The sequence below is a fragment of the Balaenoptera physalus genome, assembly GCF_965194825.1.
Source record: "Balaenoptera physalus genome assembly, chromosome: 6".
In the NCBI taxonomy this organism is placed as follows: domain Eukaryota; kingdom Metazoa; phylum Chordata; class Mammalia; order Artiodactyla; family Balaenopteridae; genus Balaenoptera; species Balaenoptera physalus.
In genome coordinates, this window is record NC_138885.1 from 54880156 (window position 1) to 54898278 (window position 18123).

The 18123-nt window shown below is 40.2% G+C and overlaps 1 protein-coding gene across 13 annotated transcripts in view; it reads right to left on the reverse strand.

Moving 5' to 3' along the window:
• The window catches only part of RBMS1 (RNA binding motif single stranded interacting protein 1), a 206735-nt gene that overhangs the window by 75499 nt on the left and 113113 nt on the right, over positions 1 to 18123 (reverse strand). For 10 of the 13 annotated variants that reach the window (XM_082465141.1, XM_082465147.1, XM_082465151.1 and 7 more), the window contains exon 2: positions 14022 to 14197. In XM_082465141.1, coding sequence (XP_082321267.1) covers positions 14022 to 14197 — 176 coding nt within the window. The remainder of the gene's footprint in view (positions 1 to 14021; positions 14198 to 18123) is intronic. The other 3 variants (XM_082465148.1, XM_082465144.1, XM_082465146.1) reach the window with 1 other exon arrangement.

Genomic DNA, 18123 nt, shown 5'->3' on the forward strand with positions numbered 1-18123 from the left:
TCTCTTCTCGTACATTTGAACTGCTTAAAAATGAGTCACCGATTAGGAAAGTTCTAATTCTGTGTTGGTATTCTGGAAATTCAAGCCTGCACACGTCCATTCATATAAAATTGTACAAAGAACCTACACATACATCACGTTCAAACAAATGACAGGCCAGGAGCAGGTACAACTAGTTGGCGTACACCCTCACCATGACCATGGTTATTAAGCCACCTGTACAATAATAAGCATTGAATCACAACAAGGTAACATCATTAAGACTGGTCCCAACCGTGCTCTGAGGTGCCCCTGGTCTGACCTTTATACCTATCATGAGGCATGCGAATAGCTTTATTACGTCAAGGTCAAGACAAAAAAACTTCTGGTTCTTTCTAGCCTTTGGATCAGATTAATTCAAGACGATACTAAGAAGATAAAATGAGCTGTTAGAAGATTGGTACCTCTGCAACTGCTTATGGATGTTAAGTATTTTTCCCTAATACTATACCACCAAAATGGAAAACAGAAATATTCTAGATGTGAAGCTGTTGATACTGTTCTGCAACCGTCAGAAGTCCCAACCTCAAACTTCTGAGTTCATCAAACTGCCTCATCATTCTCCCTGATGAATTTTATAAATGTTACAAATCTGCATTTATAAAATACATACTAAAAAAAATACTGGTTTGAAGTATTAGTATAGGTAGTTCTGTTTAAAATTTCATTTGACCGAAGGCCTTTTCTACTAAAAAATTTCGAAACCCCCTCTGGCTAGGGTAGTCCTATTATAGATAGGGGGATACTGATCCCGTCAACCCTTGGAGATTGGGTGGGGCCCATCATTTCCAGCACTGAGCAGCCTTGCCAGCTGATGATATGCCAGTCTAATCTAATCTGATAGCAACATAATCGAATACAAACACTATCCTCTTCTACGTGTGCCATGACAAGGTTGGGAAGCTCTGTGATGAACAAAGGAACTACAAATCCTTCTGGCAATTTTTCATAAATCTGATTTCTTCCAACAGCTTTTGACAAGAGCTGCAGTGGAGAGGACAAAGCTGAGTTCTTTGGCAAGAAACTGAAGTGCAGATATTTCATACTCATGATTAAGGGCAGAGATGAGGGTAGAGTTTCATTCACTCCTGAAAAGTAAAGGGTGGTGGGGGAGACGATGGGATGTTTTCCCAGGCCTGCCACTTCCTAATTTTGACTCCAGGAAGGTCACTTAACCTTCTCTGAACCGCAGCTTTCTCAATTATAACATGAAGGGACTAAATCAGTAGCTCGTAACAGGGATTGAACATCAGAACCTCCTGAGAGCTTTAAAAAATACATAATGACCGCAGTAACATTCATACGTGCCAAGAAATGTTCTGAGCACTCCACATGTATTAACCCATTTAGTCCCCACAAGAACTCTGTGTTGTAGGTGCTATAAGACGTGAGGAAACTGCGGCACAGAAAGGTTGAGAAATTTGCCCAATTAAGTGGCAGAGCCGGGTGGAAGGATCCAGAGCCTGCGCTCTTTGGTACAACTGCAGGCTACACTGACTCTCTCCATATGTATGTATATCTGAATCTTCTGACTCAGAATCTACTGAAGGGCCTGGACGTGCACATTTTGATTCTGGTGAGCATTCCTCGTTCACAGCCACTTGCACTAGAAGAGATGTAAAGTTCTGTGATTCAGCCTGCAGATGAAAAAAGTACCACAGACTGTTTAGTTAATAAATGTGCAAATTCTTTGGCCTCAAAGATCTCAGTCAAAATTCAATGGCTTTGGCTTTTAACAGTAAAATTGCACGGTATCAAACAACAACAAAAAAGATAATAAAGAGGTAGTAGGAAAAAGTTAGGAAACAAAATGTTATCTAGCTAGTTAAGTAGGCAGACTACACAGGGCTACTTAAGTAGATTAAGTAATGGAGCAAAACCTAAGCCTATAAACGGGCAGTAACAATAATATTTTCATGATTTTTGGCTTAGATTTGGGGGTGAAGATGAAACATTTTGGAAAAACCCTTGGAAAGTATCAGTGCTCCCATCCAAATGGGCCAGAGGTCTCTTTGTTCCTAGGATCGCAAATAACTGCCTCTTTGTTTCATCTTTAAAGAAACAATCCTTATGCTACCAGAGTGGCCTTTGGAAAGATGGAACTCTGCACGTACATGCTGATACAGTAAGTCCCCTACATACGAATGAGTTCTGTTCTGAGAGCACGTTTGTAAGTCCAACAAAGTTAGCCTAGGTACCCAACTAACACAATCAGCTATATAGTACTGTACTGTAATAGGTTTATAACACCTTTCACACAAATAATACATAAAAAACAAACACAAAAAATAAAACATGTTTAATCTTACAGTACAGTACCTTGAAAAGTACAGTACAACAGCTGGCGTACTGGGGCACATTCGCATCTTTGAAAGTTTGCAACTTGAAGGTTCGTATGTAGGGGACTTACTGTAATCCAGAAAATGTTCGTTTTTCATACAGATCCCCTCACAGACGTCTGAGTAATAGAGTCAGAAAGATGTTACGGCATAAAGAGAAAACGAGGAAGACAAGTGATCCTGGTCCCATAAGCAAGTTTAACCAATTTAGACAAGTTTAAGCCTGGTATGGCCAGGTCAATGAGGGCACAGATGGCCAGGAGGAGCAGGAGTCCATGTCCCCTGGCACAGCCATGAACTTGGTCAGGTTTGTTTGTGTTATGAGTGCACTTCCCCTCTAATTCTAGATACCCCATTTAGGGAAATGTGTCCTCCTCTCCTCCCACTCAGTCCCATGGCTCTCTTACAAAATCTCTTCTCAAAAGTCTCCAGTCTGAAGCCAAATGGTCCTATCAAGGGAGTTGCAGAGCATGTGATTAAACAAAAAGCAACTTTTTAAAAAGTGTAAGCCCCTAAAACTGAACTATAAAAAATTATGAAAATAATGACATGTTGGAGGAATATATAGATCGAATGGTTGACCATAAGGGCTATATCAGCGGAAAGTTTCCAATATACAGTATTCCAGCTGACAAATAATCAGGTTTAATTACTAGTCTCTCTTCTGCACTGAAGATTCATCAGTCTGGAACTGACGTGTTGTTTCTTTCCACTTAATAGCCATATCAAAAGCACACAAATTCATAAAGCAAACAGGTACTCAATTTGAATTTGCAGAGAGTAGATGAGAATTTGCAGGCTAGAATAAAAAACAAGCTCTTCCTCCTGACCCTTATATCTGTTAAGGGTACCAAACTCCCAGTTTCCTACACTCAAAATCTTACACTCATCGAATCATCTTCCTCTTTGGACCTACCCTCTTCCCAGTGAAGTACAAGCCTTCTTCTGGGATTAAAGAACCCCATGATATGGTCCTAGTGAAGACCAGACAAGGCAGGCAGCCAGGCTAGTACTGGCTTTAAACCTGGGCTTGAGCTGCTCACCCAGCCATGAAGACTCATTCAAATGCCAAGCTTTTCTTGATGCCCACCCAATCATATGCAATCACGCCCTATCTTGTAATCTCCACAGCACTTTCTGACTCTCACATGATACACCACATTCTGGTCTATATGATGTGTGAAGTTTATTTTCCATATAAGACAAGAACCTCCCTGAGGGTAGGAAATGTGCCTTACCCAGTGCAGTATCTAGCAAAATCAAAGGCATGATGCTTAATAAATCATGGAATTCACCACTCACTTACTTCTACTTTAATTTCTCCTCAGAAGAGGTTTGGTCTTATGTTTTAATCAGATTTATACTTCTAGTAATACTTCTATACTAGTATACTAGTATACTTCTAGTTATACATTAGAAGGGATTACTTTGTTAGATGTCAGGAAAGATGAGCTTCTCCTCTATCCTCCCGCCTTTAGCTTGAGCTTTTGATTCTGTCGGCTACTCAAGCGGACTTAAAGAAAGCTGATTTTTCTAACAAAATCTTGTTAAATCTATCATGGCTGAATATCTCTTTTAGGATCCTGGAGAAATGAGTCTTTTTATAGCTTGTGGTAAACAGAGGAACGTGGGCACTGATGAAGGGAGGATGAAGATAATGAACTGGCATTCAGAGTATGTTTGGGGAAGTAGAAAGCACAGTGGTTCGGAGTATGGGCTCTAGAGTCAGACTGTCCAAGCTCAAGTCCCAGCTCTACCGTTATCAGCTGAATTATCCTGAGCAATAAGAGAAGAAAACTTCTCTCAACTCCATCTTTAAAATAAGGATATCAGTCAAACAGAGAAGACAAACATCATATGATAACACAGGTGGAATCTAAACAAATGATACAAATGAACTTATTTACAAAACAGAAATAGATTCACAGACATAGAAACCAAGCTTATGGTTACCAAAGGGGAAAGTGAGGGGGAGGGATAAATTGGGAATTTGGAATTAACAGATACACACTGCCATATATAAAATAGATAAACAACAAGGTCCTACTGCATAGCACAGGGAATTATAGTCAATTTCTTGTAATAACCTATAATGGAAAAGAATCTGAAAAAAGAATATATATTTTCTAAAATTTTAAATAATTTAAATTAAAAAAATTTTTTAATTTATTAATTTAAAAAATTAATTAAAATTAACTTTAATCAATTAATTTTTTAAAAGAAGTTAAAAAAATAAAATGGGGATAACAATACTGCTCATAAAGTTGTTCTTAGGATTAAATAATAAAACATCTGGCACAGTCCCCGGGACACAGGAAATATCTGTCAAAGGTAAGCTGCTGGCATTATTCAGGTGTTTACACATTATACAGAAATGTTTTACATACATTTATTATAGAATGAAGATGGGAAAGGATGAAGGGAGAGGTTGTACATTTCTAATATTCATGCTAACCCATTAAGGAAATTCTAAGTCAAACCAAGCACAATTGCCAAATATAGACTTAAGGCTTTTATTCCTGATGATACCTTCAACTTCATTTAATGGTTAAACACCCCCAAGCTGCTGCCACAGAAACCTAAGGTTCATACAGAGGAACAGGGGATGAACATAAAGTAAAATCCATCCGCTCTCACAGAGAAGGAGAGGATGCTCTTGAAAAAATTCTTGTGATTCTGACCATTATCTTCAGTGTTGGCTTCCCAATTAACTTCTGCTAAGGCTAACATTGAAACTGGTTTGCCAACAGTGTGTGCAGTATTTGGGCAATACAGGGAGGAAGGCTTTTAATCATGTCTAGGAATAACAAAACGAAACCCTTAAGAAAAAGGTCAACTGACAGTAAGGAGGGTTGGCTAAATCTCGAAATATCCATGCTTACCAGCAGATTTTACACAGAGAATAAATTAGAAAATAGACATAATTGAGGTTTTCTGCCAAAATATCAAATGCACGCATGCAGTAGGTACTTGGCAATAACTAATGTTTGAGGTTTCAACTACTTGTGATGACACTGAAAGTCTCCGATCTGTAGTAATTTTAAATTTTGCTGCGGTATGTATTTGAATCGTGGGCACTCAGACAGAGGGAAGTGAGTCACGCAGCCAGTGAAGAAGCGTAGCCCATCACCCAGGGTCCATATTTCAAGAAGGTTTTGCTCTAATTGTGTAGCAGTAACTCTCAAGAAGGGATTAAATATTGTGTTAATTTTTGAAAATTGCCCACCCCCTAAAAAAAGCCAACTGATAGTTCTAATGATAAAAATAAAGAAAGAGCAAAGAGAGGTCTAAGAAAGAGATGGTTCTCTACTGGAAAGCAGGTATTTGTGGAGAATTTTTTTGATGCTGAAATTATTTTTGTGAAATTCTGGGATTTCCAAAAGTCTTCAGACTGTATCTTGGTACGTCAAAGATCTATTGCACACAAAGTGTTTCTTAAAGTGCCAGGATTCTTTCATACCAAGAAGGAAAAGGAAGCAATTAACATGAACAAGAAAACAAACGATTTTATATGGCTTATCCGAGAGATGACTAGGGAGATACACACTGCTAAATATACACTGTTGCTCCTAAACTCTGAAATCTGCTTTGACTTCCATTTTTAGAGAAAAAAAAGATCACAAAGATGATATATATCTTGCTCCGGGTCTAATGCATCCTGTGTTACTCTTTGACTATATAGACTCTGACTGGAATATTGTCCATGAAGAAAGAGTTAAATTACAATTAATGACTCAATATTTTGATGCAATAGATTGGCACACCTTTTTAAAAGAGTGAGATAAAGTCTGAAAACTTCACATCTTAGATCACACTTTTCAGAAAATTCCCAATTTTCTTGGTCTAGGCCCTCTTTGAATTATTATGTGTCACCCTCTTATGCTAGTAATAATAAAAGAAGCCAAGTCCCAGAAACTATTGCTAACAGTATTTTATGTTCTGAGAATCTTCTAGATCGATGAAGAAAGAATTCTTGAGAGGATAAAAATTAGCTGCTTTACAGAACAAAAACATTTGGAACTTAAAAGAAATCCTATTATTTACCATATAAATAAAATCTATATATACGCAAGGAGCTATATAATAGCAACAGAAAGAAAAATGGCATGCATTTGCTATGATTAACTGTGGCAAACATCATCTTAACTCAATTTCACTTTTGGGGAGAGCTTTTTTTAAGTACTCCAGTCAATAAAACATTTTTGTTAAGGCACACATTTAATGAGAGAACTATTTTTTTATCACTCTATGTTTCTGTTAACTTTTCTTTTTCTGACTGTCTTTCAAAGGAATCTGAGAAATAAAATTTTGCTAGATACAGTTTTCGGTACCCTTGTAAAATGCAATTTTAAAAAAACCTAAAAACTCAAATTGCTTTGGAATACAATACAACTCAGTATGTCCAAATTTCAATTATCCTAGAGGCGGTGGATACCAAAGAAAAAACCATCTGTGGGTCTTTCATTGTTGATGTGTGTGACTTAAATACACTATGACCACCACCGCCGCTACCACTAAGACACTACTTCAACTTGCCTAGAAACGTCACTTGAAGGGTAAAGTATGCCTCAAAGAGATATGTCAGCTTCTAATTTAACCCTATATCAAGAGCTATGGGTCTGTAAGATTCACAAGTCTGACTTCAGAATAATACTGAATGTAGGCAATAAAATCTTTTGGTCCATGTCTTTCATGTCTGTACAGCTGTCTGAATACTCCAGCATACATCCATGTGGGCTGTGTGTGTGTGTGTTTCTTTCCTAAAGTAAATGTATTAATAACTTAGGGTATGTTCAGGCTTCTTGGACTGAGTCATTTGGGGATACCTGAATGGCCTTAGGTTACCTGGCTTTAAAGTCTCTCTTCAATTTGAAAGTGAGAATCAGATCACTTTTGGGTGGAGTGATTTTTCCTACTTCATCACAGGATCATTGTTTTGTTTTCAATTTAAGGTACTCTCATTTCATGCACTTTATATAAATTCCAAAGGATTTCATATATACCTGGGATTTCCTAATAGTGGGTCTGTCAGGCCCTTGTTACTTTCAGGGTAAACACTTAAGGTTTAAGTTCCTATTAGGGTTAAAGGTTGATTAATTAAGATAAAAAAACTGTATTTATCTTACTAGAATGCCTTCACTTTCAAATTTACCCTAAAAGTAGCCTAATGATTTTGAAATAAAAGGGATGATCATTTTATTCCAGGGTAGAGAAAAAAGAACTTTCAGCAGATAAACTGCTTAAGAAATTTTAGAGTTACAGAGATAAATGGAAATGTATAAAGAATTATTCCTTATCATTTCAAGTTGTCCATTTTCCTAACAGTTGCCCTGACTTTTTACTATAGCCAGAACTTAAATTATTCTTTTAAAGTCAGTGTTCAACAAAAAAACTAGTGGTTTCAGAAAAGTATTTAGTTCAGTGGGCCCTGTTTGTGGGTTGTACGAATGAATAAAAGCATGGCCACATCTGGGAAACACAGGGAAAGGCTGGAGTTTAGGGTTTGAGAGAGAATCAGTGAGAGTCTGTGCCCTTCCTGTGCACTCTCTCTCAGTTAGTGCAACTCACATTTTCACTTTAGTCAAAGCTAAAGCCTTACAGTCATTTTAAATCATGCTTCAGTCCCCGCGTTCCTATCTCTAAGGCGCCCTGCCGTCCCAGTGCCTCTCCCCTCCATCTCCTATCACCACCCTGGTTCAGGGTCGCGTCGGCTCAGCCTATGACAGCCCCCTTCTCCAAGCCAACCTTCCGACTTCTGTCGTAATTACCATTCTGAGAAAGAAAGAAAACACTGAATTATGCTTCTCTTCCACTCCAAGGGCCAACTTCTCCTCTGTAACTAAAGAATAGACTCCAAACTTTTCAGCTTATTATTCAAAGTGCTAAAGATATGCTCCCAAACTGCATCTCAGCCTCTCTTTGCTCTGCATCCACACTCCGGGCACCAGGAGCCCTGGCTAACGAACAACTGCTGAATGGCAGCTACGTACCAAGAAGTGTTCTTTGTGCTTTCTTAAACATCCAAGCACGCTCACATCTCTTGGGCCCTTTCGGAGGCCTGGAGGACACTATCATTTCCACCCCGCATGAAATCTACCTTGTCCTTTAAGGTTGAGAATCATCTCCTCCCTGAAAGCTACCCCAATCCCCTGGTATCGAGGTTAACGAAGACTTTCTCTGACCCCTCCCAGAACACTGCACTGATTATAACATTTACTTTATTCTGTCTTAAATTAGGGTTGGCTGTTTATGTCTGCCTCTGATGATCTGTGCTGCTTTTCCGCTTTGCCTTTTTAAGAGTTGCATTATATTCAAAAGAATAAGGAAAACTTGCAGAAAACAGAAAACAAAGCACTAGGAAATGAAAATATACTGGATATTACAACCAGGGAAACATCCTATATCAAAAATATTTCCTTTTAATTAGTAATAGGCTATAATATTATAAGATAGATTTAATTTCACATTTATATAAAAATCATGTTTTACTATACTTTGAAATGAATTAGATATCTATTGAATGAAAGGGGAAAAAAAACCCCAAAACAACTGGTTGACCAAGGATTTGTTTGGGAATGAGAAAAAGGTTGTAGAAGGTGGGAGGAGTAAGAATACCTCATCTTGTTTTAATATCAATAGACTGTTTTTCCTTTAAAATAAGCTGTTGATACACTGAGTTATGCAGACCTTTTCATGTGATGTCAATATCACAGAAATGTCCATCCTTGGCCAACAGAGACCCACATATTTGCTCCTACTGCAAACCAGGAAGAACTATGGACCAAACCTTGCGCCCAGATACTGTTTTTGTTTGTTTGTTTTTATTGGACCAAATATTGTTTTTAAATTTTCAGAAAAAATAGTTGGGACACAACAAAAGATTTTACAGTATTATGACAAGGAATAAATCAGGGGTGAGTGGCATGAGGATAAAACTAGTCTTTTGTGAGTGAAGTGCTTCCACCCTGCCCTCACCCCTTGTCCCCCCCAAAAAATGCCTCAGGGAGAGAAGGTTGGTGGTTCATGTTAATATAACCTATTCTCTGGCTTTCCCAGCTTTCAGGATCAGAATCTGGTATTTCCTCCTTAATTTAAAATGTAGGATTACATATAATTTAAATTTATTCTAGTAGTTAGGATTTTGAGGAGCAAAGGCTCAGGCATGGAGAGACTAATATTTGCTCAATGACCTAGACTGTGGACCAGCTCCTTTCCTTATATTACTTGATTTAATCCTAATCACAACCTCATGATATAAGCATAATTTGACCCCTTTTACAGGCTACTGACTGAGAATAAGGTACTTGCCCAGCACTGCGGTAGGTAACTCTGGGGCACCAAAATCTTGCCACCCTGACCACCATGAGTTTATACTGTAGGTAAGAAATCTGTGAAGATGATATGCTGTCAGCATTACACACAGTCACAGACATGTTGCTACATAACAGGCCCTTGGAGAACAGAACTGTATGGAAGTAACATGCTGACTGGGAGGTGGGGAAGCATAGAAATAAGTAAGGAGAGGTTAGTGTGGGCCACGCATGAAGGAGGCAGGGGGAGCTTAGACTCGACCTTGGAGAATCAAGAACGGGCAACGGAGAGGCCCCTGAGGGGAGGCGGCAGCAGGAACAAATGGTTCTCGCTTGTCACCCCTCAGGGAGGGAGGGAGGGAGGAACCACCCAATTCTTCCGGCTCTGAGAACGAAGACAGGCCAAAGAAGAAGCCGCAGGGCTTGGTGACTAAGAGGATAATGGGAAGTAGCCAACACTGCTCCAAAGCTTCAACCTGGGGAGAGTAAATGTGGAAAAGTGACAGTTTGGAGAGGAAGGAGACAGTGTTGAATCTGAGGTGCTAGTAAGATATTCAAGTAGAAAAATCTGCAGAAAATTGGAAAGAGTGGAGAATAACCCTCTGAGAGGATGGGGCTGCAGAGGAATAAGCGAAGAAAACTTAAGTCAAAAGAGCAAGGAGTTGAGGAGATGTGGACAACATGAAAACAAGCCAGAGGAAATGAGGGAGACGGAAGATGCGGTGCAGTGTCAGCTGAAACTTGAAAGGAAAATGCAAAGGGTTAAGGTAGTGAGAAAATGGCAGCACCAGCAGCCCTCGGCTCATCTGCCTAGAAAATCTGCCAGAGAAGTTGGAAGGGCAACACAGTCAGGCAAAGTTTTTTGTTTGGCTTGCTTTTAGAGAAGGCGGAGAATGAAGATTATCTAAAGGTCAGGGGGTAAAAGATGAGTCCTTTCTGTCACCCAGCTCATTCCATTTCCTAAATGTGCTGGTTAACTGGACTGATGTCTTCTTTTTGAGCAGATAACACTTTAGAAATAGGGTGCAGAGCTGCAGCAGCCAGAGTGGTCATGAGGTCCCAACAAGACGTCCTATATATACACACATCACAGTGTAGAAGTTCGCTAGGGCTGGTCAGCTTCTTTCATCAAATCCTCTTAGAAAATTGATCTCCTTTCACTCCCTATCACCTGACCACCATCACCACTGTCACATCCCTGCTCAGTCCTTCAGACCAGTGTCCTTCAAGTCACCGAAACTGACTACCCTCCAGTGTGAGTCCCCTTTCTCTCAGCCATGTTGACCTACACTTTCCAGTGTCCCGAGTCCCTCTTTGACTTGGGCTGAGGCTGCTTTTTCACTGCCATCTCTTGCATTGACATCTGCTTTTTCACTGTCATTTCTTCTAACATTATAGCATCTGTATGTTCTACTCCAAACATAGCTTTTTAAAAATACTTTGTCTCCCTCTCCAGTTTTCACAATCCTCATGTCATTCTTGCCTTCAGGTTTCATGCATTGTTTGTATGTTATCAAGTCCCTGTTGCAAACATTCTTAGGTATCTTTTTCCATTTTTCTGTTACATAACCCTCTAAAATATCCAAGTCCCCTAGAGACCCAAATTATTTGTTTCAATTGTTGCCCCTCCTACAATTCACGTTAATTTGTAAATTACAGTGCTAAATTTTTATTTCTAAAATTTTTTTTTTTTTAGAGCTATGAATTTACACCTATCTTTTCTGAGAAGCTTCTGAAACTTTTCTAAAAAATCTCTAATTATGTCCACTCAGTTTTTTAAGCTCTAGGATGAGTCACTTTTCCATAAGGTTCTTGTCACTTCCATGTGGCCAACTAGCTATTCTTTACTGGAAACAATTAAGTCCAGAACAGGAATGCTCCTTTTTGCTCTCTCCCCATTTTAAGACACAGAATTGTCAACAAGACAAATCTGGTACTTATTAGACGCTCTGTGTTAAATAGAACGAAGTTTTCAGCAGATATTGACATAGAGTTCTCTATTACTGTATGTCTCGCCTCTGTATAATACATAAAGAAAACTATCATCAGAGCTAAATATCAAACCTGGGGTTTTGCAAATAATAGGAGAGAGTGAGTGGCAAACCATTATTGCTGCTATCGATAACAGTGAAGAGACTGATATCTACACATGCTGAGAAAATCCACATGTGTCAAAGAGACCAACAACAACAAAGGAATGAATTTTTCAGATAAGATGATCAAACGCTCTTCTGCTGCATTTGGAATATGATTTGACTCAGTAAAAAAACTGCTGGTTTAATTTTTCAAATACGTATTTACTGCATGTAAAACATGGTATTACTCTATTATTTTATGGTTGTTTAACTCTATCCCCTTAATGTTACAACTCACCTTACAGGATTCAAAACTAGCTGAGGAACAATTTGTCTTCTGAAATCCTTTCCCCTTCTCTTACACCTCAAGAATGTGAGGGTTAGTTTCATTCTTTTGTGTCCTACAAAGTTATATTTTTAGCTCCTTAGACTTTAGGTGCTCTATCTACCTGTAATTATGTTGCAAAAGCAGAGGAAGATGCCTGTAAAGGTCAACAGCAGACAAGATAGCAAAAAGGCCTATTTGTGGTCTTGAACAGCTGCAACAGGGCAGGGCGTGCCTGGCAAAGTTCCATCTGACTCTGGTCAGGCATGACAAACCCCAAGAGCTGGACTTGCTTTCAAAGTCATCCCTAGCACAGGACATTATTTCACTGTCCTGGGAGCAAAGGCTGCAGTCAAAGTCCAAAGGGGCTGATCAGAAGGGTAACACGGGAAAGGCGGAGGGAGGGTCCTGAGGGTGATGGCCTTCGGAAGGCTCTCCAGATGCTGACGAACCACCTCCCGGTGTCCCACCCTCCTCTCTAAAAACACAACAGAGCAAAACCACCATCGCTCCTAATGGAAGGCCAGATGTTACTTTTAGTTCCAGTTTGGAAACGCTGCCCAAGTAAGTTTTGAAAAAAATTTTTTTCTTAAAGCAAGAAGTAATAAATTTATATTTTACCCAGTACAACAAAAATAAGATGCTATTAATCATATGTTTAGAAACAGAAATACTTTTCAGGGAACAGGAAACATTCTTTAGTGGACGTCCTTTTCCACAGTTATATAAAGTTCTGTTTGTGAGGGACCATGATTGTCTTTGGATAAATAAAAGAGGCTGTTGTACGTGTAGGATTTTATAGCTTAAAGTGATTGGAGGCTTTTAGTCTTTACACTGTGATCTTTGCAATGTACAGTGCTTCTGGCTCCCTGGTTTAAACTAGTGCTTTCTTCCTTAGTTAATGTGATTGTAGCAAAGTAGCATACTTATATTCTATTTATCGACAGGCATATAATGCAAATTTCCTTTGGAACAAAGTTATACATGTATGCACATTTCATCTCAGGACACAGCAAGGGTGGCAGTAAGAAGAGGAATAGGAACTTTGGGAATAAGAATGTCCAGAGCTGAGGACTTCCCTGGTGGCGCAGTGGCTGAGAATCCACCTGCCAATGCAGGGGACACAGGTTCGAGCCCTGGTCCGGGAAGATCCCGCATGCCACGGAGCAACTAAGCCCGTGCGCCATAACTACTGAGCCTGCGCTCTAGAGCCCGCGTGCCACAACTACTGAGCCCGCGTGCCACAACTACTGAAGCCCGCGCGCCTAGAGCCCGTGCTGCACAACAACAGAAGCCACTGCAATGAGAAGCCTGCGCACCGCAACGAAGAGTAGCCCCCGCTCGCCGCAACTAGAGAAAGCCTGCGCGCAGCAACGAAGACCCAACGCGGCCAAAATTAATTAATTAATTAATTAATTAAAAAATAAAAAAAGGAATGCCCAGAGCTGAGTGTGAACAACCCGGACCACAAAACTACAGGTGTGAGCGAAGACAGACTACCTTTGCCCCCCTGGCATTAGAGTTTATACGCATTTAGGATTAAGTTAGACGGTAACTACCTTTCTGACAAACGGTGGCAACTAAAGTTTCTCTGATGATGAGACACACTGGCCCCGAGAGGTGCTTCCACAAAATATGAGGAACCAGCCATGTTTTTAAGCAAATTCATAGCCTGCTTCTCATGTGCCAATAAAGTCAAATCCTACTGAGCAAATGCTCCAATTTATTTTACTATATAGGCATTCTGTTGATCGTAATGCTGACTGAAAAAGCGTCCAAGGACTCAAAACTTAGAAACCCTGTCAACTGTGAGCAGAATGAGCGTTCACAGATCTGTCTTGTACTAAACCTCTCTTAGAACACAATTTATCTCACTCTGTAATATGATCAAGGAGATATTTAGGAGCTAAACACAAGAACAACTTCTACTTACGGCTGACACAGCTTCACCAGGTCCTGGTCTGTGGTGTTGGGAGGCAGCCCCCGGATATAGAGGTTCGTTTTGCTTAGCTGATCCCATCCTGAGTTGCTACTGCTACTACTGTTGTTATTACTGCTGGTGGTGCTGGGGCTGGGAGGGGCCATGGGGTGGGCTGGGACCAGAGACTGCTGGAAAACAAAGACGGCAGCGTTAGAACGCCAGACAGAACCGATTCGGCACCATTCAGAGGCTGTATGACCTCCCAACCAAGACGAAGTTACCAAGATACGCACACAGATTTATCTTCAGCTACTTTACCGCAGATTTTAATTTACACCTTAAAAAAGATCTGTTCATTCTACAAAAATACCCTCTCCTTCAACATGAATAACAGGATTTTACTCAGCAGAATATTCTCTACCTGCACCTGAAACAGGACTAAGTTTTTGTAAGATTTTATTCACATACTTTAAGGAACACATCTGATACTCAAAACGAACTTGCATAAAGTTATTGATGATATCATTTTAATCTACAGCCATTTAGAAATCACTGGACTTTTGAAAAGGTTTTTCCAATTCTGAAGGACACTTGATTGAAAGTTGCTGACAATTTTATTGAGATGATTCTTAGGGATTAACAAAAAAAAAAGATTACTCTTCAAGTGTAAGGAAGTTAGAGTTCAGTCAAGAGGCTCAAATAAGGAAGCCTTCACCTAGTTCTAAGACAGGCCCATGGCTTCCTTGAGACATCTGGATAAGATTCACAGGTCGGCTGCCTTTTCGCTCTGGCTAACCTTGTGAAATTTAACCCCTGTGAGAATGGTGTAGAAGCTGGAAACCTTCCCAGGCCTGGCAGCAACCAAGGTAACTTTTACAAAGCCTGCAAGCCAGGCTCGGTGTGGTTTCAGTCGGCAGTCACCTAGGAAGAATGTCTGAAAATGTACGCACATCAGATAATTGTTCACCAATCGAAAGAAACCACAGTTCTCTGTCCCTATGCCACACACATGACCTTTGAGGAAGTTAAATGGTTCAGTTTGACATGGAAGTCAGCTCACCCCAAAGTGTCCTCACAGCAAATGCTCTGCAGTTTCACACCAGGACAGGAATTTTTTTTACTTCGCATCTTCTAAATAATAAATAGACCAACCAAGGACATCACTGACACTGAGTAACAGTTTGAAGATGTAAAATTAGTTGCTAGACATTCAACAAAATTTTCAAATCTTACAGCTTGATTTTTACCACCATAAACAAGAAAATGAGGCATCTCTAGGAAACAGTTAAATTCCACTTTAGAAAGTTCAAAAAGTAGACCCCCTGCAATAAATATAACCTTGCTGACCTTGTCAGCAATCTCAACTTTCCAGGATAGATTATCTGGCTCTGCACCCAGTTTCTGCCATGGCCACTCTAACTCCACAGTATTATCCTGAGGCACTGGGCTCCTCATGAATCTAGACATGTAACCATTTCTTCATGGCCTATACTATGAAGATTCTTCTTCTCACTGCCCAGCGCCCTTGCTAAATTAAAGTCAGAGTCCAAACACCACTTTATCTCAAGGGATTCTTTTTCAGAAAGGAGAGTTGCAAGAAGGGTTAACAACAGTCAATGTATAAATGAAGGCTGAACTTGAACCAGGAACATCAGCACTGCTTAATCCAAACAAAACCTGCCTGAGATCATATCCTATCAAATCTATTTGACTTATGCCCTTAATAAGCAGTCGAACTCAAATCCTTTCCTCTCATTCCTGTTTTTCTCTAAGGGATAAAAACTGCTTTCCAGGTATAAACTAAGCCCTTCTCCTGCTCTGCCACTGATGGCACCTCAGACCCCCAGCTGTGCCACACAGAGGTCTGTGTCCCTTCTCCAAAGGCACTCAATATAACTGCTAGCTGCAACCTGCAATCAGCCAGGCACCCTCTATTTCTCACTTCAGCGAAGAACAGAGGGGCTGGGAAGGTAACAGATACATACATCGCCACCCTGTTCCTCGTCTTCGATTTGCACAAAGAACTGATAGTTGTAGACATCTAGGCAAGACCGTAGTTCTTCTTAAATCACCTCTGATTAACATCCGAGAACCTGTGCTTGCCTCAAACACAGCTTTTCACCATAGGACCTGGTGTGTTCCGCGCTGCAGTCGGGGGATGACACGCGGTCACCTGGGTGAGCCTTGCAGGGGTCTGACAGAAGCTGTGGCTTGGGTCCATGCCCACTCTGCAGTGGGATGACACCACCCAAAGAAAGTGAACCAGCAGGCATCTGCAAGACTGCATCCCAAGTCTGCCTCAGCTGTCACCTCTGCTCTTCCCTGGGGTGGAGAGTGGAGTGTCGGGCATGGACTTACACGATGAAAAGAAACATGTGGACGTGTGAGTTATCTGGAGATCTCTCGGACCTGAAGGAGCAGGCTTTTATTTATGTATCTATATTTGGCAGAAGCAGAGCCGTGATCTACATAGCTGATGGAATGCATCTTTGACCGGCCTCCGTATTTATGACAGCAATATTTTCCCATGCTGGAAGTAGGTGGGGAGCATATACAGTCTGTGCCTCCCCACTTTCTCTCTAACCTACTCTTTGGGGGAAAGAAATCTGCTAGTATTCCGATCCCAGCTGGGAGAAGGGAGTTCCCGAATGCATCCTGAGGAGGATGACTGGTCTCTGGTGAGTTCTGCTGACCAAGGTTAAACTCAAATGTACCCTATTATCAACTCTCAGAAATAGTTGATGACTAAAGAGAAGAAGCATTAAATTAGTCCAGGTTGTCCATTTTCCATTTTCTGGTACAGAACATTTTAGATCAAAGATTGAGTTTTTAGAACTCACCGAAATTAAAAATTTAAATCCTGATAAAGACTTCCTCATGTTCAAAGAAGAAAATGCAAACACAATAAAGGAGTTTGTTCCGAAATATTCAGAATGGGTTAATGCTAATTGTAAGAGCGGGGTAATAATTACTGTCATATCCTGCATGTTTCATACGTGCCAGACACTGTGCCACGTGTCACAGTGCCATGCATCATCTTACTTAGTCCAAACGAGACAGATGCATTATTGTTCTCCCATTTTGCAGATCAGGAAACTGAGTCTCAGGAGACGCTAAGTAATGTGCCATGGTCACACTTTCAGTAGGCGCAGGGCTGCAATCTGAACTCAGATCTGCCGGACAACAAAGCCATAGCCCTTAATCTGTGCTCTAAATGGCACCCAAAACACTGTCTATATCCTAAATGAACTATTAATATTATTTCATTTTTCTGTTGCCATTCTTCCTGCAACTTAAATTATGAAATTCAAGTTTTTCTGAAATATGACACTTAATACCATTGGTGGCTAAGTTTTTTTAAGAAAAAAAAGTCAAAGGTGCCTTTAAGTTAATGAGCAACAGTCAACTTGTGCTTTTTTTTTTTAACAAAACCCTTAAAAAGGTCAGTTTTTAAAATTCGACCTTATAAATCTTTTCATTAAAAGAATTCTGCAAACAATTTTGGAAAGCTACAGCACATTACAGCCGAATATCAGAGTCACCATTTTAGGAAGGCTCCACTTAACCAGTGAAGAATGAAACCCTCACTCCCAGATTGAAACACAAACACTGACAAGTCTTTATCTACAACTTCAGAACACTGATCAATTTAAAGCAATTACACTTTGTAGTCAAGTGCCTCAACAGCATGAACAGCAAACTTAAAAAAAAAAAGCTTACAAGTGGACGATATTCTATCAAACTCCATTTTCATCACTGGTTGTCCTTTTACATTTTGCCTCTCAAAACCCCTAAGCTGCCCTAGAATTTGAAAAGACACTCCCCACCTTCCACCCCTTGGATGAAGCCTGTGGACAATTTTCACAAATTCAACCTATTTATTTAAGGATCTGGGTGGCTGAATGACCACAGCTAAGTGTTGACCCATCCCACAAGAGCCTAGGAGGCTACAGCTCAGCCTTCTCTGGCCTCATCTCACTGCCTCAGGTCAGGTAAACAAGATACCTATCAAGTTATCTATCCAAGGGCAGGGAAAACAAGCTAATTCAGTTTTCACAATAACATTTAACTAGGCTGAATTCACATGCCTTAAGTGATAGAAAAATTAAGTTGG